Source organism: Triturus cristatus, chromosome 1_2 (assembly GCF_964204655.1).
Source record: "Triturus cristatus chromosome 1_2, aTriCri1.1, whole genome shotgun sequence".
Lineage (NCBI taxonomy): Eukaryota > Metazoa > Chordata > Amphibia > Caudata > Salamandridae > Triturus > Triturus cristatus.
This window is the reverse complement of record NC_140580.1, coordinates 921,780,122-921,806,843: the sequence shown is the minus strand read 5'-3', so window position 1 is coordinate 921,806,843 and position 26,722 is coordinate 921,780,122. Positions and strand designations below refer to the sequence as shown.

Below are 26,722 nucleotides of genomic sequence, written 5' to 3'. Positions count from 1 at the left end.
TACCAAGGACAGTCAACCGAGCGGATCCTTCAAAAAGGACTCCCAATCGGCGAAAGCCCTCGAAAAACAAAGCTCGGCGCCGAGAAAAGAAGGGCAGACTTCGTCGTCAACGGCCACGAAGAGAAGCGCTCCAACATACGACGACTACCATGCTGCCGAGATGGAGAGGAAGAAGAGGAGGCTTGGGCCGAAATGGTGAGCATCCTTCAGCGGATAAAGGACTTCGAAAAGATGAGCCAATACACTATTCCGCAGAAACCCGCGGTCAAAGTCGAAAGAGACGAAGACGCGGAACACCCGAAAACTCCCAAACCAGTCGAGGAACTCTGGGATGAGGACTACTATTTCGAGGGAGAAGGCGACGAAGACCTTCAATCCTACCGGTACTAGACACCCTCGGAGGCACAAGACATGAAATGGCAAGACTTCGACACTGAATCGCCAGAAGAAGGGGTAGACCCGTACCCTTCGAGGCCCTCGCCGCCAGACGACATAGGGTTCTACAACATGGTCGTGCAGAAGGCTGCACAGATTTATGGGGTGAAAATCGAGGAAGAGAAGCCAAAATCATGTTTCCTCCTGGAAACTCTACTGCCGCAACAAACTAGGAGCCAATTCCTGCCCATGCTCACTAGTGTGCTGAATCAAGGAAGAGAGGCCTTTAAGGAGCCTGCAACATGCACAGCTGTGACCACTAGGACTGAAAAGAAATACAAACATTCTTCACAGGACCCTGCATACATCCAAGGTTCAGTGCCAGCCGACTCCATTATTGCTGCAATGGCTAGTAAGAGGGCCAATGTACCCACTAATGCCGGACCAACTCCATACAAGGAGAGTAGGAGGATGGACCTCACAGGGAGAAAATTTGAGAGAAATGCGGCAATCCAATGGCGCATCACTAACTCCCAACACCCTTATCAACAGGCACGCTTACCAACACTGGGATGAAGTAGGACAGCACCTAAAGCATCTACCGGACCAGTAACAGCAAAGAGCTACTCACCTGGTAGAAGAGGGGAAAAACATGGCGAACACATGCCTAAAATCAGCATTGGATGCGGCAGAAACATAAAGCAGGCTAATGATGATAGGAGTGACTGAGAGAAGACACGCATGGCTCAATTTCGGGATGACAAATGCAAAAAGAACTATTGATGGACAGAATGCAGAACAATGTCATACATTCACCCCAGTACAGAGATCTGGGCCTAAATCCATCGTGTTTTTGCTCACCATGCTATTCCAGTTTGGACCCAGCCATATGCAAATCAGTCTTGACCCTGTTCCCAATGGAAACAGTCCAGCCCGAACTGCCAGGCCAGGTCCTCCCTGGACTAGACACAAGCACCCTAGGACCGGTTTCGGGGTTTCACCCCTCTTCAGCCAGGATAGCTTGATTTCAGTGGCATGGAGAGCAACTCCCCAGATCAGTTGACTGGGGGTGAGTGCTTGCAATGTTCAACACTCGTCCATCATCCCCTTTGATTTCGGGATTCAAGCCAGAGGTGCAAAGCAACACCCTAAACATACCTTTTAATGGAGAGAAACTGTTCGGCACGCCAGTCGACAAGTTGACACAGCTCAAGAAGGACAACGAAACAGCAAGGTCCATGGGGGCGTTGCAGTTCAGGGGAATAAGAGGAGGCACACCCACGAGAAGGCCGGGCGGTAGAGGAGGCAACGTGCCCTCCACATCGCACCAAACGTTCCAGCAAGGCTACCAAGGGAACAACCAAGGCCAGCAGCAGCTGGGCCAGCAGCAGCAGAACTGGCAGTACCAGCCCCGGGGACAGTCCTTTCGAGGGAGCGGTAACGGGCGAGGACAAACACGGTGAGGAGGCCAACAGCCCTCAACCAAGTGACTTCATCAAGGAAGATGCCCCCACCCTAGCAACACCTCGGGGTGGGCGGAAGGACATAAAGGAAAACTACAGCCAAACGTTCAATGGCAAACAGTACCTCGAACACTCAACACCGGTAGGGGGAAGAATAAGAGACTTCATCCAGGAATGGAGAAAGGTCACATCGGACAAATGGATACTAAACGTCATACAATATGGATACTGTATAGAGTTAGAAAACCGGCATCCAAACAGAAAACCAAGAAACAGGGCACAGTTGGGTGTATACTCATTCTATTTTCTTATCCCAAAGAAAGATGGCCTCCTCCGGTCTATGCTCAGTCTCTGGCCTTTCTATAAGTACAATCTGTCAGAGCACTTCCACATGGTGACTCTACAGGATGTTATACCACTCTTGCGGAAGAGCATCTTCATGACTGCTGTGAATGTGAAGGATGGCCACTTCCGCAAACTCATCCACCCAGCGCATCGCTAATATCTCAGGTTTGTGGTAAGTGGACTACATTATCAATTTAAAGTGCTACCCTTGAGGGTTACCACTGCACCAAGAGTCTTCACCAGATGCCTGGGCATGGTGGCAGCTCATCTCATCAGCAGCGGCATCCACATGTTCCCTTACCTAGACTGACTGATCAAAAGTGGCATGCATCAGCTGTGTCTCACCCAAACCCAGACCACAATTCACACCTTGCACATTCTGGGCTTCACCATCAATCTGACCAAATCCCACCTTCAACCACTTCAGATACAGCCAACCTTTGGGCTGTCATAGATACCTGCGTGGGAAAGGCTTACCTCACCCAGAGTACAAGCCTTCCAAAACATGCTGCCTCTTTTTCAGCCAGGTAGGCCGGTAAGAGTCAGAAATGTGATGTGTTTACTAGGCATGATGGCACCTTGCATAGCTATAGTCCTCAATCCAACCTCTACATGCGCCTGATACAAGAGTGCCTAGCAGGACAGGGGTCTCAAGGCAGAGGGTCATCTAGAGTTGGTGTGGGTCAGCACACATTACTCTCTGCAGTGGTGGAAAACAGCCTATTGCAGAGATGGCCCTTCCTGGATACAGTTTTGCAGGAGACCATCACCACAGACTCATCACTCACAGGTTGGGGAGCACACCTCAATCATCTCACTGTTCAGGGTCCATAGACCCCTGCCGAGCAATCGCTTCCTATCAATAATCTGAAGCTGCTAGCCATCGAGCTCACACTCTGGGCTTTTCATACGGTTGTTCGGAACAAGACCGTTCTAACAACACGACTGCCATGTTTTACAGAAGTAATTGGGGCAGATTCACTGCAATTATCCAGTGTAAACCAAAGCATCTAGAAGTGGGCAATTCATCAACAAGTCAATCTACTTGTCCAGCACATTCTCAGAGTAGACACCGATCTAGCGGGACCTTCTCAGCAGGATGCACCAACATGTCTAGCAGTGGGAACTCCACCCCCAAGACCTACACATGTACTTTCACAGTTGGATGTTCCCACAAATATATCTGTTTGCCATCGCCGAAAAGGCAAAATGCCCAATCTTGGCCGCCAGACTACCACACCCACAGTCTCTGGGCAGTGTGCTATGAATGAGTTGGTCTGTGATATTTGCTTAAGCTTCTCCGCCTCTCCCACTCCTCCCATTTGTGGTAAGGAGGCTGAGACAGACATTGCTCACGCTCATTTTGGTAGCATCATCCGGGGCATTCCCTCCATGGTACAACACAGTATTAAAACTAACTCTAATCCCACACAAGAAGCTCCCCATCATGCAGAACCACAGCACTCTGACATCCCAACCCTTAGCAGCTCAACTTGCAAAATGGCTCTTGAGAGCTTAGAATTTGGTTACTTTTATCTCCCGGAAGAGTGTATGTCTATTCTTAAGGAGGCACAATGGCCTTCTACTAGGGCATGTTACTCAGCCAAATGGAAACTATTTGTGGACTATCGTCTTCCCAAAGACATCAAATTTGCTCACAGCATCTGTGAAACAAATTATATGTTACCTCCTTCACCTACAGAAGTCAGGCCTTGCCTATGGATCTATTAGTTTACATCGGCCTGTCGTAGCTGCCTATTTACAGAATAAGCAACATATTTAACTATTCAGAATTCCAGTCATTAAAGCATTCGTGGACGGCCTCAAAAGGATTATTCCACCATGGATGCCCCCTGCTCCCATCTGGAACCTCAACATAGTCCTCACAAGACTGATAGGGCCCCCCTTTTAACCACCTTATTTTGTCCTCTCCAATTTTTATCCTGGAAGGTGGCTTCCTTGTAGCCATCACCTCTGTCAGAATAATCCGTGAAATACACGCTCTCACCTTAGAGCCGTTTTTCCAAATACATAAAGACAGATTGGTTCTCGGAACAATCCAAAATTCCTGCCTAAAGCGGTCTCCAGTTTTCACCCTAACCAAGCAATCAAGCTTCCAGTCTTCTTTGCACACCCAGAAACTGTAACAGAATGCACTTTGCATACTCTTGAGATCAAGTGAGTGCTAATGTACTATATTGACACGACAAAGCCCTTCTGTAAGACTTATAAAGGATGTGCTATTTCTAAGGCAGGGGTTGCAGGATGGTTGGTCAAATGTATACAAAACTGGTATGCCAAAGCAAAAAGAACCCTGCCCATCCCTCCTATACCTCATTACATCCGTAAGAAAGGAGCTTCTATGGTTTCTTGGGTTATATACCATTAGCGGACATCTGTAAAGCAGCTACTTGGTCTACCCCTTAGATCTTTACCGTACACTACTGTGTGGACTTCCTGGTTAGACAAGTTAAATTTGGCCAAGCGGTCTTACGCACACTCTTTCAATCTACTGCAACGTCATCAGGCTAAGCCACCGCTTTTGGAAGGGCTCCTTTACAGTTTACGCACGGCATGTGTATCTACAGCTAAACATGCCACAAACGGAAAATGTTACTTGCCTTATAAGCATCTGTTCGTGGCATGTAGTGCTGTAGACTCGCATGCACCCAGCCTTCTGCCCGGTTGTCTGAGGTTGTTTAAGAAATGTTCCTTTTTTTAATATTCTGCATCGTCCTATTTTCTTTTATTCTCTATGCTCCATTCCTAATTGTGCCCTACGTGTGGGGAAAAATCAATCTAACAATGGAATTAATGCCCAATACCACTAATAGGTTGAGTCACCAGATCCAGTGAATTGAAAAGTCTTTATTTGAAGAGAAACGAGTTGTACACGTTCGAGCCCAACTCTAGATGGCAGAAGAATGCATAGGTGTGAGATACTTATTGTGTTGCGTTTCTTACTTATTGACTGTTTTAGTACTTCTAAATGCTTTACACTTGTTACTTTGATTAAGCCTGACTCCTCTGTGCCACACCTACCCAGGACTGAGCGGAGGGTTTATTAAAGAAACTTAACTGGGCCTGATGAAGATTGTGACATTGTTACATGGTGAGACCTCACAATCACACTACATCTTAATCCACGTTCCTACAGACAGATTACAGAAGAGGTTATTGCAGTCCTAAGAGTACACTCGCCAACAATGTTCCGTCATTGATCTCTTCCATTCATTAATATCTTCTGTAGATTCACATGCTGTGGTGAATTATCATATAGGGTCCCTAATGGAACATGTTGTTTTTCTATTCAGTTACTCTAAGCATTTACATATTTTGGGGGCAATGTAGATACAGCACAAGATGCTTCTGAGTATATACATTTTGTGAGTACCTTTTATTTGCTAAGCTTTGTTTTGCATTCCTTTCCTAGCTGACGGAATACAATTTTATATTCATTGCAGATATGAACCGACATCGCCTCTCACTATTTGTGCACAACTGCAGACTCGTTTTTCTGTTCCGCCAAGATCCGTCAGAAGAAAAGACTTCAAAACCAGCAGAGTTTCACTGGAACCTGGACCAGGTGAGTGCACCTCTCTTTCCCCCTCCACCGCCACCCTCTAGACCACCCTTATTCTGAGGAAGCATCAACTGCAGGACATATGTTGTCACTGTCTTGCTATGGTTATTTGAGGTTCTCCAAACACCCAGTGCCTCTCTATTGGGGGTGGAGGGAACATCATTATCATGTATAGAGCAGCTGAAATCCAATTGGAGAGGGAGACGAGAGCCACAAGACAGAAAGCAAAGGCACATGTGGATTTGCTGCTGCTTCTTTAAGCAATAATTTTCAAATTAGCAATTTTGGACTTATTTACCTCTCTGGGGTGTTAATCAGCAATTACTTTTAATTCTCCTGCATGAGACAGGCATTAAATGTTTATTTACAGTTGGGATGGCCATGTTCTTCCAGAGTGGACTATTCTAAGCTTGTGAAGAGGACTTCTCATGCACAAGAAATCCTTTTGCTATAAATAGCTTTTTTATTCTTGAATCGTGCCTGGATTGACAATTTATGAATTATTTCCAGTTGCCAGATTTGAAATGCCCAGTAACTACTTTTTACCCCAGTATTGGAACTTTCATAGAATCCCATGCTTGTATCATTCCCCGTCGTCGTAATGGGAGTCCCTGGTATACATAAAATAGCAATAGAAACCATTAAAAAAACAGAGCCTAGGCCCATTCTTGTTTTGCAACCTATCCACCTCTTTTTGTAAAAGAGACCAAAAAACATGAACAACCAGTCAGAATAGCCTCACCCCTTAGAACCCTCCTGAGAGAAGCTCAGAACCTCAGATTTTCTACCGCACACTGTGCAAGGGAGTCTCCACTGAGCTCCGCTCATTAGGTCTCGCCTGAGCCAGCGCTTTAGCGCTTCTTTGGCGAGAGTTTTAGTAAGCGGGATTTTGAAGTGCAAACTAGTGGCTTTTGCAGGCTTCTAGCTTCAGTGCATGTGCGCCGCCGGGCGCGCGCACCATTTGTCTGCCTGCGTGATCACTTTTGCGGCCCCTTTGATGTTCTCAGTGAGCCGCGCGGCCACTGAACTTCAAAGCGGCCGCGAAAGTGCTCACCATATGCTCTGCTCGCATCTCCCTCCCCCCTTTTCTGAACATGGTTCGTGTGCGCTCGCTTTTTTGGTGGCTTAGCTTCAGCCGCTTGCACGGTGCTGCTTTGCACGTTTTTCGGCATGCACGTTAAACTTTAAATGTGATTTTTTTCAGTGTCTACATTTTTTGTTACATTGCGCTCACTTTTCTCACCTTGTCAGTTTTTTTGACTTCTGTGCTTTATATACTGTACGCGTATCTCCCTTCTGTGCGCACAATGTATATGCATTGTACAACATATTTGTATACATTGTTCTATGTATGTGTCTCACCACTAATGGGTGTCTTTCCAACATCAAACATGTATCCTCTTACAAACTTAGCTTTTACGCCCACCTATATGCAATCCAAATGGCTATATGTGCTTTGCATATTCTTTTACATTCTATTGTTCATGAGCGCCTTTTACTTCACATATAATGCATATGTGATCAGTTAGCTGCAGTGTATTTTACTTTGTTGTCTATCAGTTAAAGTACGTAAACGTGAGTCAATTATTATTTGCGTGTATATTAATTTAAAAGGCATCTTCCAACTCAATGCACGTGGTCTAGGCAGCTGCACCTACTTTAGTGGTGCCCTTTGTTGCCTTAACGACCTCAGCGTCCTGCTGTCACTGATTTGCATCCCACAGATGCTGCAGACGAATATATTCCTGTCTTTCTCGGTTGGCTTGTTTACGACTAATTAGCCCGGCCTGGTTTCCTTTTTCAAGTGTCGGGAACTTCACAGCTGTGAGAAAGTGCCATCTTTCTTGCATGGTATGCCTCCACTTTTTGCTGAATGTACTTTGAGTCTGCCCTGGACTCCTGCCAATCAGGTGCCCAGGGCCTATGTTCCTTCCCTAAACACACACAACCCAAATTGGCAAACCCTGGCCACATGTCAGCCCCTGGTAAATGGTACCCTTGGTACCCAGGGCCTTGTGACCAGGGAAGGCCTCTAAGGGCTGCAGCACTCATTGTGCCACCCTTAGAGGCCCTGTACCCTTACACACACACACACTGCCCTTGCAGGCTGAGTGTCTGTGTGTAAGACCAAACAAAGAGTTGACATGGCACACATCCCTGTGTGCCATGCCCATCACCTACACTGCCATGGAATATATCAGCCACCCCTCTAGCTGGGTGCCCTATGCCAATGCTGTGGGTGCAGGAGCCCTGTGCCCCTACAGTACCCAGGTCCATTCCTGGGCACTGTAGTGCAGTGCTGCCATTTAAGAGTACATGGTGCTGAGAGCTCGTCAAACACGAACTCCACAGCACCATAATGGCAACACTGAAGACTGAGAAGTTTGGTATCAAACTTCTCAGCACATTAAACCCACACTGATGCCAGTGTGGGATTTAATGTACCAAGCACCCCAGAGGGCATCTTAGAGTTGCCCCCTAAAACCTAACCTACAATCCACGTCTGTTCTGAGGCTGCCTAGGCTGCCACACAGCAGCCATTTGCTGGACCCCTGGGTAGGAGAGCCCCTGCTCTCCTGGGCCTGCAACAATGCACATTCTGGGTGAGGTGCTAAATCTCCTCTCCCAGGACGGGCAGGGGGAAGCTTCAAAGGCATGCCGCCTCTGTGAGCTTCCCCAGGCCACTACAACCCCCCACTCTGGCAGGAAGCTTGGCCGGAAACCCCAAATAAGGACAGGGGATGTGCCAGCCTCCCAACCCCACCCCTCAGGTGGGGGAGGCAAGGTGAAGCACATCTCCGGGCTCTCGCCATCTTGAAGATGGGAATCCCTACCCTATATGGACTAGGCTACTGCCCCCCTCCCACAGGAGAGAGGCAGGATAGGGGGTGTACCCACCCCAGGACAGGGACCCATTGGTCCCTGCTCTTCACCTACCTGTAACGCACCTAAATCTAGTATATAGGGGCACCCTGAACCTTCCTTCCCCAGATTCCAAAATCAGAAGAAGAGCTAGATGAAAGAAGACCTGCCCTGCAGCTCCTAAGAAGAGGAAGACACAAACTGCTTTGGCCCCAGCCCTACCGGCCTGTCGACCCTCGCTCCTGCTCCAACCCGGCATCTCTTGTGGCCAGCAACCTCACAAACCCCGGAGGACCTGGCTGCCTTTTGACTCTAAGCACCTGGGACTCCCATGAGTAGAGGCTCTACTCAAAAACTACTTCTAATCCCTGGCATCAGCCCGGAACCGCGAACCCAGCACACTCTGCACCAGCCAAGCCTGGCCTGTGCCGGAGTGAACAAAGACCACGAGGACGACCCCACGGCGACTGTGACCCCGAGTCCGGCACCCAAGGACCTCCCTCGACACTCCTGAAGAAGCCTGCAGCCTCAGAACAAGGTGCCCCCCCAACCGCGATCAACAGAGGGTAAGGTTTCCCGACACCAAAAGGCATCCCTGCACCCGGCGCTCCGCGGACCCCTGTGCCCAATCCCGGGGTACCTACCTATCCTCCAACTACCCAACTTAACTCTCGAAGTGGTGGTGGCACCTGAAGAATCCTCGCCCCGAGCTTGCATTCTTTTTCTAAACCGGAGATTTCCTATTGAAATCAATTGAGCGCCCGAAGGCTCAAAAGCACTCTGAACCCAGCCGCCCGAGTGGCCCTGGCAGTGCAACCTCTACACCTATCTACTTCCCCACTTGCCCTGAGTAAGTGACCAGGAGCCCAGCTCCCACAGCCGCGTGGCCTGCTAGTCAGCAGCCACCAACCAAGGCCCCCCCTATCCCTCATAGGATAACATTGGGCCTAACTCTCTCTGCACCCGGCCGTCTTAGTGCCGCTGGGAGTGAACCAACTGTCCCTACCTGAGCCTGGGGGACCCCTGAGTCTATGCCCAAAACCTCAACTCTGCCAGTCGAGTACTTGCCTTTAAACCGAGAACTCAATTTTCTTCATAGGGTAACATTGACTGGCTTTTTCCTGAAATTTCTTCTAAGTGTGGTCTTTTCAAAACTAAAAATATTCACCAAAAATCAGCCGAGTAACGAAAACAAAAATACTCACCTGCTCTTAGGTGAGCTCCCAGTGCTGGATCTTGGTGCCCAGCACTGACTCTGAAAACTACTTACAACTGTACTTACCAGTAACCCAATTTTCTTCCATAGGAAATCATTGACTGTTTTTCTGTGAAATTCTAAGTGTCAATTTCTGCAATCTTTAAATATTCTTTAAAAATCGTATAATTTCTGAAAACGTAATTACTTACCTGTTTTGGATAAAGGTCCCAGTACTGAGTCTAGGCACCCAGTACTGGATTACAAAAGTAACGACAACATACTATACCTGTAACTTGAATTTTCTGCCATAGGGAATCATTGACTGTTTTCTATGAAGGGTCAACTTTTAAAATAGCTAAATATTGTCTAAAAATCATCACAGTAATTAAGTTGACTTTTCTCACTTGATTCCAAGTACTGACCCAGGACAGAATCTAGGATCCAGTCCTGGAATTCCAAGTAATCTGTGGCAAATAACATGAAACTTCCATTGAACTCAATGTATTATTGTGTTTAAAATAGTGTTGCCTATTGCAACCGCTTGCAACTGTTTACAAAAGTCAATTGCATATTGCAAAAGTATTTATATAAAGCATCTCATTCTGAGAAAGTATATTTTAAATCCAATTGTTGGTTCTAAAATAAAACAAGCGTATATTTTTTATATATAAACCATTGGCCTAGAGTTCAGTTATTGAGTGTGTGAGACCATTTGCTGACTGAGTGTGTACAACAAACGCTTTACACTGTCCTCTGATACTGCCTTACTGCTCGACCAAGCTACCACTTTAGAGAGTAAGGTTATATCTAACTTTAGCCTCTGCCAAGCCTCTGGGGACTGTGGACTCTGTACACCCTGTACCTATTTGGGAACAGTATATACAGAACCACTTTCTCACAACAGCCGTTTGCTCAGACTCCTGCTGTCCCCTGTGTTCGTGGGACTTAAGATGCAGGACGATTATTTATATATTGTTTTCACTGTAAACTTAGTCGCTTCTATGCGCTCGTTTTTTTAGTCCATGTGAACAGTTTATTTATAACACTTGAAGGTGATATAAACTGTCTACGCCGCAGGGTCCCCGCACTGCCTGTCTTTGTGCCACAGGTCCTGAACCTGACGTTTTAACAGTCAAGTGTCTCTTATTTTATTTTATTTATTTTAAAAGTTTTATATAGCACTAGCTTGACCCGTAGGTATCAGAGCGCTTTACATACATACTGTAAAGAACAAGCATTGGCATAGCCAATAGGTCTCGCGTTTGGGACCTTATAAGTGTTTAGCCATGCAACAGTTGCATAACTAAACACTTATAAGGTCCCAAAAGCGAGACCTATTGGCTATGCCAATGCTTGTTTTTTCCCTGTCAACTTTAATTCTACAACTTTTTCACCAGTATTTTCTTCAACAACTTCTTCAGGATGTCTGCTAAGGAGAAGGCGGCCCTCTTTAAAGTCTGTGCTACCTGTGCTAAGAAGAGGTTATACATTGAGGACAAGCTCAAAGATTGTAGTTACTGTCTGTACCCAGACCATGAGGCTGCAGACTGTAAAATATGCCACACTTTTTCCACCAAGACTCTGCGAGACTGGGAGGGGTGTCTTTTGACTTGGCTCCAGAAGCTGAAATTAAGGAAGGAACCAGCCTCCAGTGATAGTGACCAGGCATCCTCTTCGACATTTTCAAGAAGGTCTGTAAAAAGGGGTAGAGCTTCTCCTTCACCTTCTGGGAAACTCCCTGGTAAGGCCTTAAAGGACTGTCATAGGTCTGAAGGGCTTAATCCTGTTGAATCTCCTCACCGAGGTGTAAAGGAGAGGGAACGACTGTCAAAAGGAATAATTTCTGAGAGGAAATCCAGCTCTGTTTCTCCATCTTCTCCTCCTGCGGCTCCAAAGACCTTCAAAAAGCCCTCCTCATTGTCTTCTGAGGTAAAATCCACGAAAACAGTTCACCCGTCGCCGAAAGCTTCAAAGGTACATCTTCTTCTCTGGCCCAGTCAACTGTGGTTTTGCAGCGTGAATCTTTCTGGATTCACTATGCTGTGCATTATTCCGCGATCTGGTGGTTGGGTCCAGATTCGTAGTCTTTCTTTTTGTAGCCCAGGTGGGCGTCGACGTCTTACCATTTGGTGCACCTCTCGTGACGTCGTCGTGCTTCCTGCGGAAGTCCCACCTTTGGGGCGCCATCTTCAGATTCTTTTTTCCGCCGTTGGGTCTGGATCGTCATCGAGAAGCTCCCGAGTTTGACGAAGGAAGAAAGAAAATACGCAAGTTTCATCGAAGGAGAACTTTTAGAAGACTACAGAGAGAAAGGTATTACAGCCGGGACGACGAAGAAGGAGGGGATCCTCGAAATTCTTCGACGCCCATAGGAAAATGCGCACTCAGAGGCTCTGAGCGCAATGGACAAGACACCATTTAAGTTCTGCCCTAACTGCCACCACAAGTACGCGCAGAAGGACCAACATCTGGTCTGCAACCTTTGCCTGCCGATCGACCACGAGAGCAAGGACTGCAACGCCTGTTCCGCTTTCGCGCCGAAGACTCTCCGGGTGAGAGAACGTCAGAGGAGAGCCAACTTCAGCATGGAAGGCAAGGGTAAGGCCCCGTCACTGTACGATCTGGGCCTCTCCACCGACGATGAAGACATCGCCGAGGGACCTGATGTCTTCACGGTCGCAGAGACCGATAAGAAAACGCCTGACGAGGTAAGAGACACGTCGAGTACAAAACCACCAAAAGGGCCCTGAAAAGAGTCAAAGTCCTCGAAGGGAACACCGGCGCTGAAAATTTCGACGTCCGCCAGTGGTTCATAGGACAGAAGGCCGAGCGGCTCCTTCGAGAAGGACTCCCAGGTGCCGAAGACCGCCGAGAGACAGAGTTCGTCGAAACAGACCCACGAGGTGGGACGTTCGGCGATGAAAGACAAGGCCGCGTCGACGCAAGCTCAGTCGAAGAGACCTGCGGACGACGCCGAGCACATCTCCGACATGGAAAAGAAAAAGAGAAGGCTCGAGGCGGAGATGGAGAGCATCCTTCAGAGGAAGAAGGAGTTCGACGAAAGAATGAAAAAATTCAAAATCCCAACGGTCCCGTCGACGGATGTCGTCGAGATCGAGGAACATGGAGATTTCGACGCCGAAGAGCAGTCGAGAGGTCCTGAAGAGGAGGAAGAAGGCCCCTACTATGAGGGAGAATATGATGAAGAGGATCAGCAGTCGTTCTACGGCTCGGCGCCGTCGACGACTCATGAGCTGGAATGGCAGGACATCGATGCCGAAAATCCCGAAGAGCCCGTGGACTCGTATCCTTCGAGGCCTTCGCCGCCAGACGACATCGGGGCTTACAACATGGTCGTCAAGAGTGCTGCAGCAGCCTTTGGTGTGAAATTGGACGAGGAGAAGCCGAAGGCAGACTTCCTACTCGAAACTCTGCTCCCCATCCAGACGAGGAGCCAGTTCCTCCCCATGCTCCAAAGCGTGATGAACCAAGGGAAGGAGGCATTTACGGACCCAGGAACATGCCGGTCCATCACACCCAGAACGGAAAAGAAGTACAAGCACTCCTCGCAGGATCCTCCTTACATCAAGGGATCGGTCACTGCCGACTCATCATTGCTTCCACGGCCAGGAAAAGAGCCAATGTGCCGGCGACCTCGGGCCCACCTCCTGATAAGGAGAGCAGAAGGATGGACCTCACTGGAAGGACGGTAGAAAGAAACGCCGTAATGCACTGGCGCATGGCAAACTCAAACGCGCTACTGAACAGACACCAGTACCAGGATTGGGATGAGATGGGGGAACTAGTCCAGCATCTCCCAGAAGAGTACCGTCAAAGGGCTTCCCATCTAGTGGAGGAAGGGAAGATTATCGCCAACTCCTGCATCAAGACTGCATTGGACGGGACGGAAAATTCGAGCAGACTGATGGCCATAGGGATCACTGAAAGGAGACAGGCTTGGCTCAGAATTTCTGGATTCAAGCAGGAAGTCCAGAATAACATACTGAACACCCCTTTCAACAGTGAAACGCTGTTCGGGGAAACTGTGGACGAGAAGCTCACCCAACTGAAAAAGGAAAATGAGACAGCAAGATCCATGGGGGGCCCTGCAATTCAGAGGGATGCGAAGAGGCACCCCAAGTCGGAGACCCTACGGAAGGGGAGGAATCCAGCAGGGTACGTCGCACCAGACATTCCAGCAAGGGCAGCAGGGTGACAGTCACAGCCAGCAGGGACAGCAGAAGCAGAACTGGCAGTACCAGCCTCGAGGCCAGTCCTTTCGCGGGAGGGGAAACGGACGTGGCCAGAGGGGGAGACCAACCCTCATCTAAGTGACTACACACGCAAAAAGACGCTCACCCCCAGCATACCCCGAAGGGTGAAGCGCAATGTAAGAACACCAAGGGGGTTACACAAAACAAGCGCCTACGAGCATGCAACTCCGGTAGGCGGAAGACTGGGCCTCTACCTGCAACAATGGCAACAAATAACCTCAGACAAATGGGTTCTCAACGTCATACAGCACGGATACTGCATAGAGTTAGAGAAAAGGCCTCCAAACAAGAAACCAAAGAGAAGACAGCGCTCGGGTCAAGAGCTCGCTCAACTCAGGGAGGATACACTTCAACTACTGAAAAAGAGGGCCATAGAACCAGTGCCATGCAGAGAAAGGAACAAGGGAGTGTACTCAAACTACTTCCTGGTACCAAAGGTGGACAAATCACTAAGACCCATCCTGGACCTAAGATTCCTAAACAAATTCATAAAGACGCAAAAATTCAAGATGACATCACTACAAGAAGTGCTACCCCAAATGCGAGGCGGAGACTTCATGTCCACCGTGGATCTCAAAGACGCCTACCTGCACATCCCAATGAACAGACACAAAAACCTGTTAAGGTTCAACATCAACCGGGATCATTATCCGTTTACAACCCTGGCATTCGGTCTAAAGTCCGCCCCAAGGGTTTTCACAAAATGCCTTGCAGCAGTAGCAGCGTACCTACGAAGGGAAGGGATTCATGTGTATCCTTACCTAGACGACTGGCTAATCAAAGCAAGCACTCGCGACAAGTGCGAGGAGCACGCAGAACGGGTGACAAGAACACTAACAAACCTGGGGTTCTCGATACACTGGGGGAAGTCATCGATGGAACCAGAACAGGTGAAGATCTTCCTGGGGGCGAAGATCAACACCATAGACGGAACGGTCATGCCCAGCGACAGAAGAACAATAGCCCTGCTGAACGAGACGCGTCTCTACCAGAAGGGGCGAGTTCTGACAGTGAGAACAGTGAGCAAGATCATGGGGATGATGGCGTCATGCATCCACCTAGTCCCCAATGTACGGCTTCACATGAGACCATTCCAAGAATGGCTGCAACAGCAATGGTCACAAGCAAGCGGGAGTTTGGAGGATCTAGTGGTTGTTACGCACGCAGTGCAGGAGGAGATAGCATGGTGGAACAGGGAGAACATAACTACAGGAAAAACCTTGATACCACCAAACCCAACTGTGACCATCACCACGGACGCATCACAAATAGGATGGGGAGCACACATGAACAAGCTCAGGGTGAGGGGTCTGTGGACTCCGGTAGATGCGGTCAGACACATCAATTACCTGGAATTGAAGACTGTCCTGCTAGCCCTGAAGGCCTTCCAGAAGCAGCTATACAACCAGAAAGTGTTGATACAGACGGACAATACTACTACCATGTTCTATATCAACAAGCAGGGAGGGACACAATCGTTCCCCCTTTCCACTCTGGCACAGGACATTTGGAGATGGGCCATCCCACTCAAGATAGACCTGCTGGCCATACACCTACCAGGGAAGGACAATGTGGAGGCAGACTGGCTCAGCAGACAGACATCGGCATCCCACGAGTGGGAGCTCAATGGACAGGAAACGCAGAGGCTATTCCAAAGGTGGGGAACACCGACAATAGACCTGTTTGCAACACGCCTGAATGCAAAATGCCAAAACTTCGCATCCAGACAACCAGAACAGCAATCGCAAGGGAATGCCCTATGGATAAGTTGGTCAACGACATTTGCCTCGGCTTTTCCACAGATACCGCTGTTACACAGGGTGCTCGACAAGTGCAGGACCAGCAACATGACACTGATCCTAGTGGCACCACAGTGGGCAAGACAGACATGGTTCTCTCAAATAGTGGAAATGGCACAAGGCACTCCTCACAATTTCACAAGAAGAAAGGACCTGCTCTCCATGCAGAACGGAGAGGTCCTGCATCCAGAGCCAGAGAGCCTCAGCCTGGCGGCATGGCTCCTGAAGACTTAGAGTTTGCGCACCTGAACCTACCTCCAAGCACTATGCGAGTGCTGCGGGAGGCAAGGAGACCTACAACACGCAACTGCTATTGGGAGAAATGGAAAAGGTTCACAATATGGTGCAGCAGAAATAAACTACAGAATAAAATGACAAGAGAGTCAACGGTGCTTAGATACCTCACACACCTACTAAAAAGTAATCTATGCTCATCCTCCCTAAGGGTACACCTAGCGGCAATCGTAGCTTACACACGAGGCGAGAGAGGAGGAAGCCTCTTTACGTCACAGGTAGTAAAGAGGTTCCTGGAAGGGGCGAAAAGAATTGCGCCACTAAAGAGGATGCCGCCGCCGGCATTGGAACCTCAACGTGGTCCTAACCGAACTTATGAAGGCGCCGTTTGAGTCCATCCACAAGGCCACGCTGCAAATGCTGACAATGAAAACAGCCTTCCTGGTAGCGATAACCTCGCTGCGCAGAGTGAGCGAGCTGCAAGCACTGACACTGCAAGAGCCCTACATCCAGATACACAAGGACAGGGTGGTTCTAAGAACGGACCCACACTTCATGCCTAAGGTGGTGTCGGCATTCCATATGAACCAGACAATTCAGATACCGAGTTTCTTTCAAAACCCCACAACAAGCACAGAAAGGGCACTGCACACTCTAGACGCTAGAAGGGCAGTGATGCACTACATTGAGAGGACCAAAGAGCACAGGAAGACCAAGCAGTTCTTTGTCTCCTTTGCAACTAGTTTCCTGGGTAGACCTGTGACAAAAGCCAACATTGCACGATGGATCGCACTGACAATACAATTCTGCCACAAACAGGCAGGGCAGGAGCTATGGGATGGGCCACGAGCCCACTCCACAAGGAAGAAGGGAGCAACTATTGCCTTTCTGGCAAATACGCCCATTCAAGCCATATGCCTGGCGGCAACATGGGCTTCAGTGCACACGTTCACTAAGCACTATTGCGTGGACATACAGATGAACAAGGAAGCACAAGTAGGATAGAAGGTGCTTCAACATGTATTCAACGGCCAACACTCATCTACCACCCAGCCGCCACAAAGATAACAAACCGCTACAAAGTCTATGCACAGCATAGTGAATCCAGAAAGATTCACGCTGCAAAACGAAGAGTTTCTTACCTGTCGGTGTAGTTTTGCAGCTTGAAGATCTTTCTGGATTCACTAGCGAACCCACCCATCTCCGCCAAGAAGATGAGGATGGAGAAAGAGGTAGAAGGACAAGGAAGAACAGAATAATTGAAATACTAAAGGAATTTTGAAAAGGAAAATTAAGAGAACGCCTAGGGTTAAAAAAAAAAAAAAAAGAGGGGAAAAAAGAACCCGAAGATGGCGCCCCAAAGGTGGGACTTCCGCAGAGGTGCACCAAATGGTGGGACGTCGACGCCCACCTGGGCTACAAAAAAAAAAAGAGACTACGAATCCGGACCCAACCACCAGATCGCGGAATAATGCACAGCATAGTGAATCCAGAAAGATCTTTAAGCTGCAAAACTACACCGACAGGTAAGAAACTATTAGTTTCCTCGTCTCTGGCACTCCCAGATGTGGGTTCCGCGTCGACTATTTCGACGCCGGTAGTGATTGTGTCGACGATGATGACAACGTCGACGACTAGCGTGACGACAGCGACTACGTCGACTGGGATGACGATGGTCTCGACGACGGCTGCGTCGACTACGTCCATTTCTTCGTCAACGATGCTTTCTTCGTCGACGGTGGAAAAAGTTTCTATTTTACTCGGGAAGCGCCAGATTATGCCGGAGATAACTCCTCCCCCGTCCCCAGGAGGGTAACTCCTTTACCTCCAGCTCTCCTCCTTGAAGAAGAGGAATCTGAAGAGGAGGATGGACTTTTTAGGTCTCGGCTGCGAAAGGCTGCGCTTGCGCAGTCTCGCTCCGAGATTTAATGAGTTGGAGTGACTTTGAGAAGAGGGGCTTGCACCCGCCCCTCTTCTATCCTGTTCTCCATTGGCTGGCCTCTTAAATGCTGGCCAGCCACTGGAGAAGAGGTCCAGTCACTCCGTTGAAGCCCCGTCTTTTTCGGATCGGGGGGCGTGTTTTTTGCGAGAAGTCTCAGGGAGGAGACAACAGCAAAACACGCCCCCAAATCCGAAAATGAGGCTCCCTTTCTCCGAGGCATTTTTGCTGTGCCTCGGAGAAAGGCGGTGGTGTCCCGGCGTTGCTCCCTCACCTGATCTCCTTCGTCATCCACGATTACCAGCCCGGAGGCTGCATCGTCTCGCACCTGGACCCCATCCACGACTCCCCACCCTCCAGCTAGCTCTGGACATGCAAGATCTTTGCCCCATCTCCATCAGTCGAGGAGGCTGCTGTGCCCATGCTCCCCAAAACTCCACACTTCATTTCTTCAGCCCCTTAAATTCCCAAGCACAAGTTTCTCTTCTCGCTTCAGTAGCACCTTCATTTCCGTGCCCTCTACCCCCCCCCCCACGTTGCTTTCATTCTACCTCCACCGTGCCCACTTTCCTCTCGCCCCCCCCCATTCTTCATGCCCCTTCTTCCAAGTCTTCATTCTCTCTCCCTGTTCCCGCCACTCGCCTTCTTCAAATTCCCGCCTCTGTTCTCTATCGACACACTACACTCTCCCCTTCTGTGCCCTTCCCTCACAGTCACACTCGTCTCCCGCCTCTGTTGTTCTCTCTCCGCGCTCATCTCTTCTGTGCCCTTCCCTCACAGCCGTACTCCTCTCCCAGCTCGCCCCTCACTTCCACTCTGGTCGTCGCAGTCCTCCCACCCGCCCCTCCCCATTCTTTCACTCCCCCCCCCCCCCCCCCCCCATACTGGCTAGACGGGTCTGGCGTGTTTTCGCCAAAGTAAATAAACCACTTACATGAAAAGTTCTCACTACAATGTAGTAATTCCGCCGTCCCCTTCCCTGTTCTCCACGTGAACGACCCTTCTTATTATTTTACTGACCGCCCCCTGCACCTCCACGACGCAGGGGCCCCCTCCACTAACGCCCCCCCCCAACGGGCTCGACACGCAGAGACCCCACTACCTCTTCCAGTCCAACCCCTCCGACCCCCGGCAGATGAGCGCGGGTTTGTACCTGAAGCGCTTTGGGGATCGCAAGGGGTAACAAAGCGCTATACAAATACCAATATATTACCTGCAGCTGCTGTTTTCCTAGACCCCCGGGGCGTCTGTGGCTTAAAAACTAGGTTCGGGTGCAAGGACTGATCCGGTCCCCCAGATCCCAAACTCGCCTGTTCCTCGTCTCCCCTCGTCTCTGAAGTGCGAGCTGCCCCCTCCTACTGCCATTCCGTCACTGGTGGCGGCGGGGAATGAGCTTTGCATAGGGCGGGGTTTACAAGGTGAGATCGAGGATAATTGATATGCAGTGGTCTAAAAAAATATAGGTCAGTGGAGATTTTTTTGGTGTGGACATTTATATAGCGAGAACTCGACCCAAAAATAGCGCTTTATATGAATGAGCATCATTTACGCTACGCAAGGACTCATTCATTTTTGGTAGGCAAGGGGAGAATAAGTGATTTGCTCACAATCACAGGATGCTGAGTCGACGTCAGATGCTGGTTCCCCAACTCCAAGGTCGGCAGCTCTGGCTGTTAGGCCACATCCTCTTGCTAATTAGGAGAACCTGATGACGATTATAGTGTATTTCTGTAAGCACATGCAAAAACATAATGCGCAACTAAGGGGATGTGATGTTCACCACTGGGTTTCATTGGCAACATGTGGAATTCCCTCAAGTTCTCTGCATTTACAGTGCACAGTTATTGTTAGATTTCTTCTTTTGGTAAACGGAGTTACGTTTACCTTGCTGCCAAGGTTGCTGCCAAGGTTTCAGATAGGTTGTGTGTGACATTTTCATAGTTTCAGTGTAATTATGAGTGACGTTGAACTACTGAGCTAACATTTTAGAACAGGAAGGTGGGAGATAAAAAAATAAAATAATCTGGAGACTATGTCTCACATTGATTTCGATTGAAGCAGAGGCATTTTCAGGCGAGAGGCAGCCAAAATAAAGCCATTTTTTGCTCCAGAATTTGGGAATCTCCCGCCAGATTAGAGTCTGTTCAATCAATCAGATGTCTTATAAAGCGCAACTACTCACCCGTAAGGGTCTCCGGGCGCTTGGGGGGAGGGGGGGTAGTGCTGCCTGTTGCATGTATGTATGAGAGACACTTGCTCTAGGGCAATATCAAGCAATGACGATGAGGGGAACTTATAAATATCAGAAATTGCATCCATTTGAGCAACGAGAAACTCTAAGATCTTAAAACTGCTGCAAAGCATTAGAAATGGAAGGGCACTGTTAAAAGTGACTAGGGATATAATACAGGTGGAGTGCTACTGCACTGCATTAAAGCCCAAAGAGAGTATTTTGTTATCCAGAATCTCACATATTACCACAGTACACTCATATTTGCTCTAGTTATCAGATTTTGTAATAACAATGGTCTGAATGAAATAGACTGTAATTAGTGTGGTGTTACTCAAGCCAGTTTTAACTACAGCTTTCATGATAACAGGGTCCTGCGATGAAATGTTACATATTTGTCTAAAACAAAAACAGGTCACTTAAAATGCTATACATAGATTATGTAGATCAAAATCAAATTCTCCTTTTGGTTTTATTGAGCATTGTATGAAGCGCCATACAGAGGAGGACGGAATTGTTTTTTTCATGTGAACAGGGAAACTGAAAACATGAGGTAGCAGAAGAGAAGGAGACGGTTAACAGTCTCTCTTCTGGGGCTTGATTTGAAAAGAAGTGATTGTAAAGGGCTCCCTGTCTTTGCTTTCAGTGGCTCTCTGTCCTTTCACTGCCTCCCCTCCCCGCTTGCTAGTCAGATCCAGCACTTGTTTCCTTCTCTACCCCCATTCGCACCCCCCACCCCCATTCCACACACCTCCCATGCCTAAGTAGGCGCCTCATACATCAGCCGCGAGCCCCGGAGCACACAGGAGTCGTGGGGCGCGCCGGGATTTGCCAGTGCCTCTTCTACCCGGCTGTTTTTTATTCCAACCTTCAGACTAAACGTATCTCTGCAGTGGGCACATTTACCCACTGAGCTGCTTTTACCAACTTTTCAGAAAGGCGCATGCAGTGAAATCCTAAACCTTTGCTTCGTTTATTTTTTATGGGGGGGATACCTCAAAATCAAGGGCTTGGTTATTCATTGTGCAACAGGTCGGTGGCACCGGGAACCAGAGATGTGAGCGGGACATGCTCCTCAGTTACAGCAGTGTTTTAACTACCAATCGAAGAGATGAGTGGTCCAAACACCTTACTTAATATATCCCGACATCGAAAGTGCCTTATTTACGATGGGAGTACCTGGGAACATCACATTGCTGTTGTGCTGCCCTGTGTGTGATACCTGCAGTCCTCCTTGAGCTGTTGTGTTCTAATTGCAACAGCAGAGTACATCGTTTTCCTTTTCATTCACGAGTGTATTTTGACAATGATGCATGTCGGCTTTCGGTGACCTGACTCCTCGCAAAAACAACATTTGCACCCAGGTACTCTTGCTGCATGTCCGTGTACGCTTGCATAACGCTGTAACCTGAAACACACATGGCTTCCCCGCAGGGGGATGGGTGCCGTGCGCGCTCTTTGCATTTTTTAGTTTCCTGTTTCAGGGTGGAAGCCTTGCCACTGTTACCATGCTTGACACCCCCATCTCAAATTGGCTTCGATCTAATTGCTGTCGGATCTGATTGCTATCCCGGCTCATTATTTATTTTCTTTTGAACCTTCCTAGTCGTTAAATTGCTCTTTACGACCTCATAAAGGTCTTTTGCAGATGGATAGAAGGTGTAAAACGTCCCCAGTTGATCCAGCAAAAAGTAAATATGTGTTAAATTTTGAGGTTACTGTGTGGCTCTGTGTGTGTGTGGGGGTGGCTCTGTGTGTGTGGGGGTGGCTCTGTGTGTGTGGGGGTGGCTCTGTGTGTGGGGGGTGGCTATTTGTGTGTATGTGTGGGTGGCTCTGTGTGTGGGTGGCTCTGTGTGTGTGGGGGAGGGTCTGTGTGTGTGTGGGTGGCTCTGTGTGTGGCTCTGTGTGTGTGGGTGGCTTTTTTTGTAGGTGGCTCTATGCGTGGTGGGTCTGTCGGTGTGTGGGTAACTCTGTGTGTGTGTGTGTAGGTGGCTCTGTGGGTGGCTCTATTTGTGTGTGGGTTGCTCTATGTGAGTGGCTCTGTGTGGGTGGCTCTGGGTGTGTGGCTCTGTGTGTGGGTGCAAATGCAATAGGTCTTGCATTTGAGAGGGATTAAGCTATTAACATTGTAAATAACAATGCCGTTTCTTAAAATGTTTTAACAACAAAAACAAACAAAAAGAATGTCATGAGCAATGCCAATAGCTCTAACTTTTACAATGCCGAGACCATTGCATTGTAAATGCTTGTTGCTTATGCTAATAGCCCATCTCAACTGCACGTCAAGAGCCAGGACACAGATTCTAAGGGGGAATATGAAGATTATGAATAGTATGGTTCTTCCTCACAATATCAAGACCAACAGGAGATGGTCTCTATGCCGTGCTCCTTGCTAACAGACTTGCAAGCTATGCTGTTGGACTATAGAAAAAGATTCGCAACCCCTCCTCCAGTTCCAGTTGTGGACCCTGTTACTACTGTTCGTCCTGCTCGTCTTGTTGCCCCTGAATTGCCACCACCTCAGCCAATGCTTGAAGCTCAGGCTACACCTCCTGTTGTGCCCCCCGTTCAGGAGGACACCTCTGATGACGACCAGGGCACCGTCACGATTCCGGATCCAGATGCTGAGTTGTATGACTATATCATTCCAGATCCGGCTTCTCCGGCACCTGTTGATTTCCCCACCACCCCCCTGCAGATATAGGGGTTTTCCATAACTTGATGAAGAGAGCCGCTAAACGATCTGACCTGCCCATGACCAAGCTGCAATCTGATTGCTTCCTTTACGACTTTAAGAAACCTTACAAGAAGTCGGTCCGATCAATACCTATTGTTGGTCATGTCTGGGATGAAGGGTTAAAGGTAATGCAAAATCCAGCCACGGTCGTTCCAGTTCTTACTTGCCTGGAGAAAAAGTATAAGGCTCCAGATGATAGCCCAGCCTGTTTGACCAGCCAACCTAAACCGGACTCAGTCATCTCGCAAGCTGCCCAGAGGAAGTCCAGAAATCCTTTGGATAAAGAGGGCAGGCGTCTTGATAATGCAGGCAAGCGGTTTTCATCTATGACCAGCCTGTTAGTCAGAGCTGCTAACTCCTTGGCTATACTCAGTCGTTACGTTCGCCAAATGTGGTGCAACCTTTCCCCCATCTAGATGAGCTGCTGGAAGCCGCATCATGGTGGATGAACCAGGAAAACATTTCTCGGGGGCAGCCCTTCAGGATCACCCCGGCTCCTCACATAATAACTACAGACTCCTCACTAGAGGGCTGGGGAGCAGTGTTACAAGACCTTCATGTAAGTGGCCGTTGGCTACCCCAACACCATCTTATACATATCAATCTGCTGGAGCTCAGAGCGATTCGCTGCCTTGCAGGCCTTTCTTCCACGGACAACGGCCATGCATTATATAAACAAAGAAGGTGGCACCAGATCTCTGCTGTTGTCACAAGAAGGTCAGACAATCTGGGAATGGGCAATCCAGCAGGAAGTATCACTCCAAGCGGAGCACCTTCCAGGTGTTCTCAACAAAGCAGCGGACACGCTCAGCAGACTGAAGTCGGTCAGCCACGAGTGGGAGCTGGACCACTCCACTCTACAAGAGGTCTTTCGCAGATCGGGCAGGCCTTCCATAGATCTCTTTGCAACGCTGGAGAACAAGAAATGCCAGTTCTATGCAAGCAGGCTTCACCATCCGGGATCGTTGGGGAATGCGATTTCGATGGCCTGGTCAGGCGCATTTGTTTACGCTTTTCCCCCCCATTCCTCTGATCCTCTGACTTCTCAGGAAGCTCAAAGCAGAACCCTGCAAGATGACTCTGATTGCTCCTGCGTGGTCCGACAGTTTTGGTTTACAGAACTGCACCTTCTCTCCCTGGAACTTCCTCTTCCGCTGCAGCCGATTCCTTCGCTGCTGACGATGGCCCAGGGCCAGGTTTGGCGTCCGGATCCGCAGTATCTACAGCTCTCTGCATGGCTCCTGAGCAGCGAGAATTTCTTGGTCTAAATCTTTCATCAGAATGTAGAAAAGTGCTTTCTCAGGCAAGAGCACCAAGTACCAACAAGACCTACAGATTGAAGTGGAAGCGTTTCTGCATTTGGTGTCGGCAAAACGATGTCCATCCTTTTAAATCTGATCCACATGTATTCTATCATTGGCAAAATCGGGGCTGGCTCACTATTCTATCAAAGGTGCATCTTGCGGCCATTTCTCGCTTCAGACGCACATCTTCAGGCTCTTCCCCCCTGGTGGGCAAGAATCTTTTAAGCAATTTCTCAAGGGCCTTTTCAGAGTTTTCCCTCCATTCAAGCCTCCTGCTCCTCCTCCTTGGCATCTGAACTTGGTTCTTGCCCAACTTATGAAGCCTCCTTTCGTTCCTATTCACAGGGCAGAGTTAAAATTCCTGTCCTGGAAGGTAGCTCTTCTACTCGCTTTGACTTCAGCTAGATGAGTGGGTGAATTGCAGGTTCTCACCATTCAGGAACCCTTTCTCCATTTCAAAAAGGGTACAGTGATTCTGAATACCAACCCTAAATTCATACCTAAAGTTCCTTCGGACTTTCATTTGAATGAGCCGGTGATACTAAACTTTTTTTTCCCCCAACCAGCTACTCCAGCAGAAAAGGCACTTCACTCTCTGGACATTCAGAGGTGCTTAAAGTTCTATCTCCAACGTACTAAGGACTTCAGGAAGTCTTCTCAACAGTTTGTGTCCTTTAGTGACCCTCGTAAGGGTTTTCCCCTTTCCAAGCAAGGGATTGCTCGTTGGATTACCGCCGCTATCCAGTATTGTCACAGAGCAGCGGCCAAGCCCCTGGAAGGTCGAGTCCGTGCTCATTCCACGAGGGCGATTTTTTTTCTTCTTAGATAGCCCTCTTTTCTGGAGTTCCTATCCGGGAGATCTGCAGGGCAGCGACCTGGAGCAGTACCCATAAGTTTACAAGGCATTACTGCCTGGATTCTGCAACGCAGAGTGACACAGCAGTCGGCCAGGCAGTCCTGAGGAACCTATTTCGGTAGTGGTGAGTTTTCCCTTTCATCCCTCCTTCCATGTTACTGTTTTTTCAGCTCTGGCACATTTTTGAACCTCATGTTTATATTTTCTAAAGTTTCTAAGTATGTTATTGACCATTGAAAATGTCATTATGGTGAATATGCTATTGCTTTGTTCTCGGTTTTATAATGGCCATGGTTCTCAAAAATTTGCTAATAACTGCTAGCTACTCTGATACAAGCATGGGAATCTATGAAAGTTCCAATACTGGAGTAAGAAAACCAGTTACTTGCCTGTAACTTGGGTTCTCCAGTATTGGAAACGTTCATACATTCCCATGCGACCCACCCTCCTCCCCTGGGAAAGCTCAGCCTCTTCCATCTTCAGAGGTGTGGTTACACAATGGCTACGAAAATCTGAGGTTCTGAGCTTCTTTCGGGAGGGTTCTAAGGGGTAAGGCTATTCTGATTGGTGGTTCATTTTTTTTTTTTGGTCCCTTTTACAAAAAGAGGCGGATAGGTTGCAAAACAAGAATGGGCCTGGGCCTAGGTTCTGTTTTTGTAATGGTTCCTACTGCTATTTTATGCATACCGGGGACTCCCATTCCGACGACGGGGAATGATACAAGCATGGGAATCTATGAAAGTTTCCAATACTGGAGAACCAAAATTACAGGTAAGTAACTTGTTTTCTTATTAAAACTACTGATTTAAATCCGTAACCTAGCCACCTTGTTAAGGCCTGTCTGCTTTTAAGCATCTCTGCTTTAGCCATCAAGATGCATGGACTTAAAACCCAGCACTTTAAAGCCGTCTTCAGGTTCTTGCCACGTATTGTGTAAATGGGAGACTTAACAGGAAAAGCACAACATATCTCTTTTTGGAAAATGTAGAACCTATGGGCTCTAGAAGGCCTTTGCATACTCCTCCAACACATCTCCGAGGAATTTGATATTTGTAAGAGGTTCTCATTAAGTTCATCTCAAGAATAGATTAGGAGTTTAGTGTTGTCCATCCGTCCTCAGATCTTCATTGATATTCAGGATACGAAGCTGTTTGACATGTGGAAAACCTCACACTAAAAAAAATAACATTTTTGAGGAATATTTTTCTAAAGGCATTGTTAACTCCAATTGTCTGCCCTATAAAGAAATGCACTTTTTCTTCTATTACAATCAGGATCTCTGGGCTTGGAAGTATTTGTATTCTGGTATTTCAAACAAGAAAATGCATTACCTAGGTTTCTTACACTTTAATTAGCAACATAGGGTGCATTTCATCTTTTCAGTCTTTTATTACTTAAGACAACATTTTTCTTTTTTTTCAGTTAAGTATTTTACTGATTGTCCAAACCTTAAAACATACAATAAACAGTTTCTCTCTGTCTCCCCTCCCTCCCTGTTTGGACAACATTTTTAATTTTGTTTG

General features: G+C 48.2%; 1 protein-coding gene across 4 annotated transcripts in view; it reads left to right on the top strand.

Annotated features, from left to right (window-relative positions):
• Positions 1 to 26,722, top strand: part of CLSTN1 (calsyntenin 1) — a 442,723-nt gene that overhangs the window by 241,258 nt on the left and 174,743 nt on the right. For all 4 annotated transcript variants that reach the window (XM_085609788.1, XM_085609783.1, XM_085609779.1 and 1 more), the window contains one exon: positions 5,648 to 5,769. In XM_085609788.1, the coding sequence (XP_085465914.1) occupies positions 5,648 to 5,769 (122 nt within the window). The remainder of the gene's footprint in view (positions 1 to 5,647; positions 5,770 to 26,722) is intronic.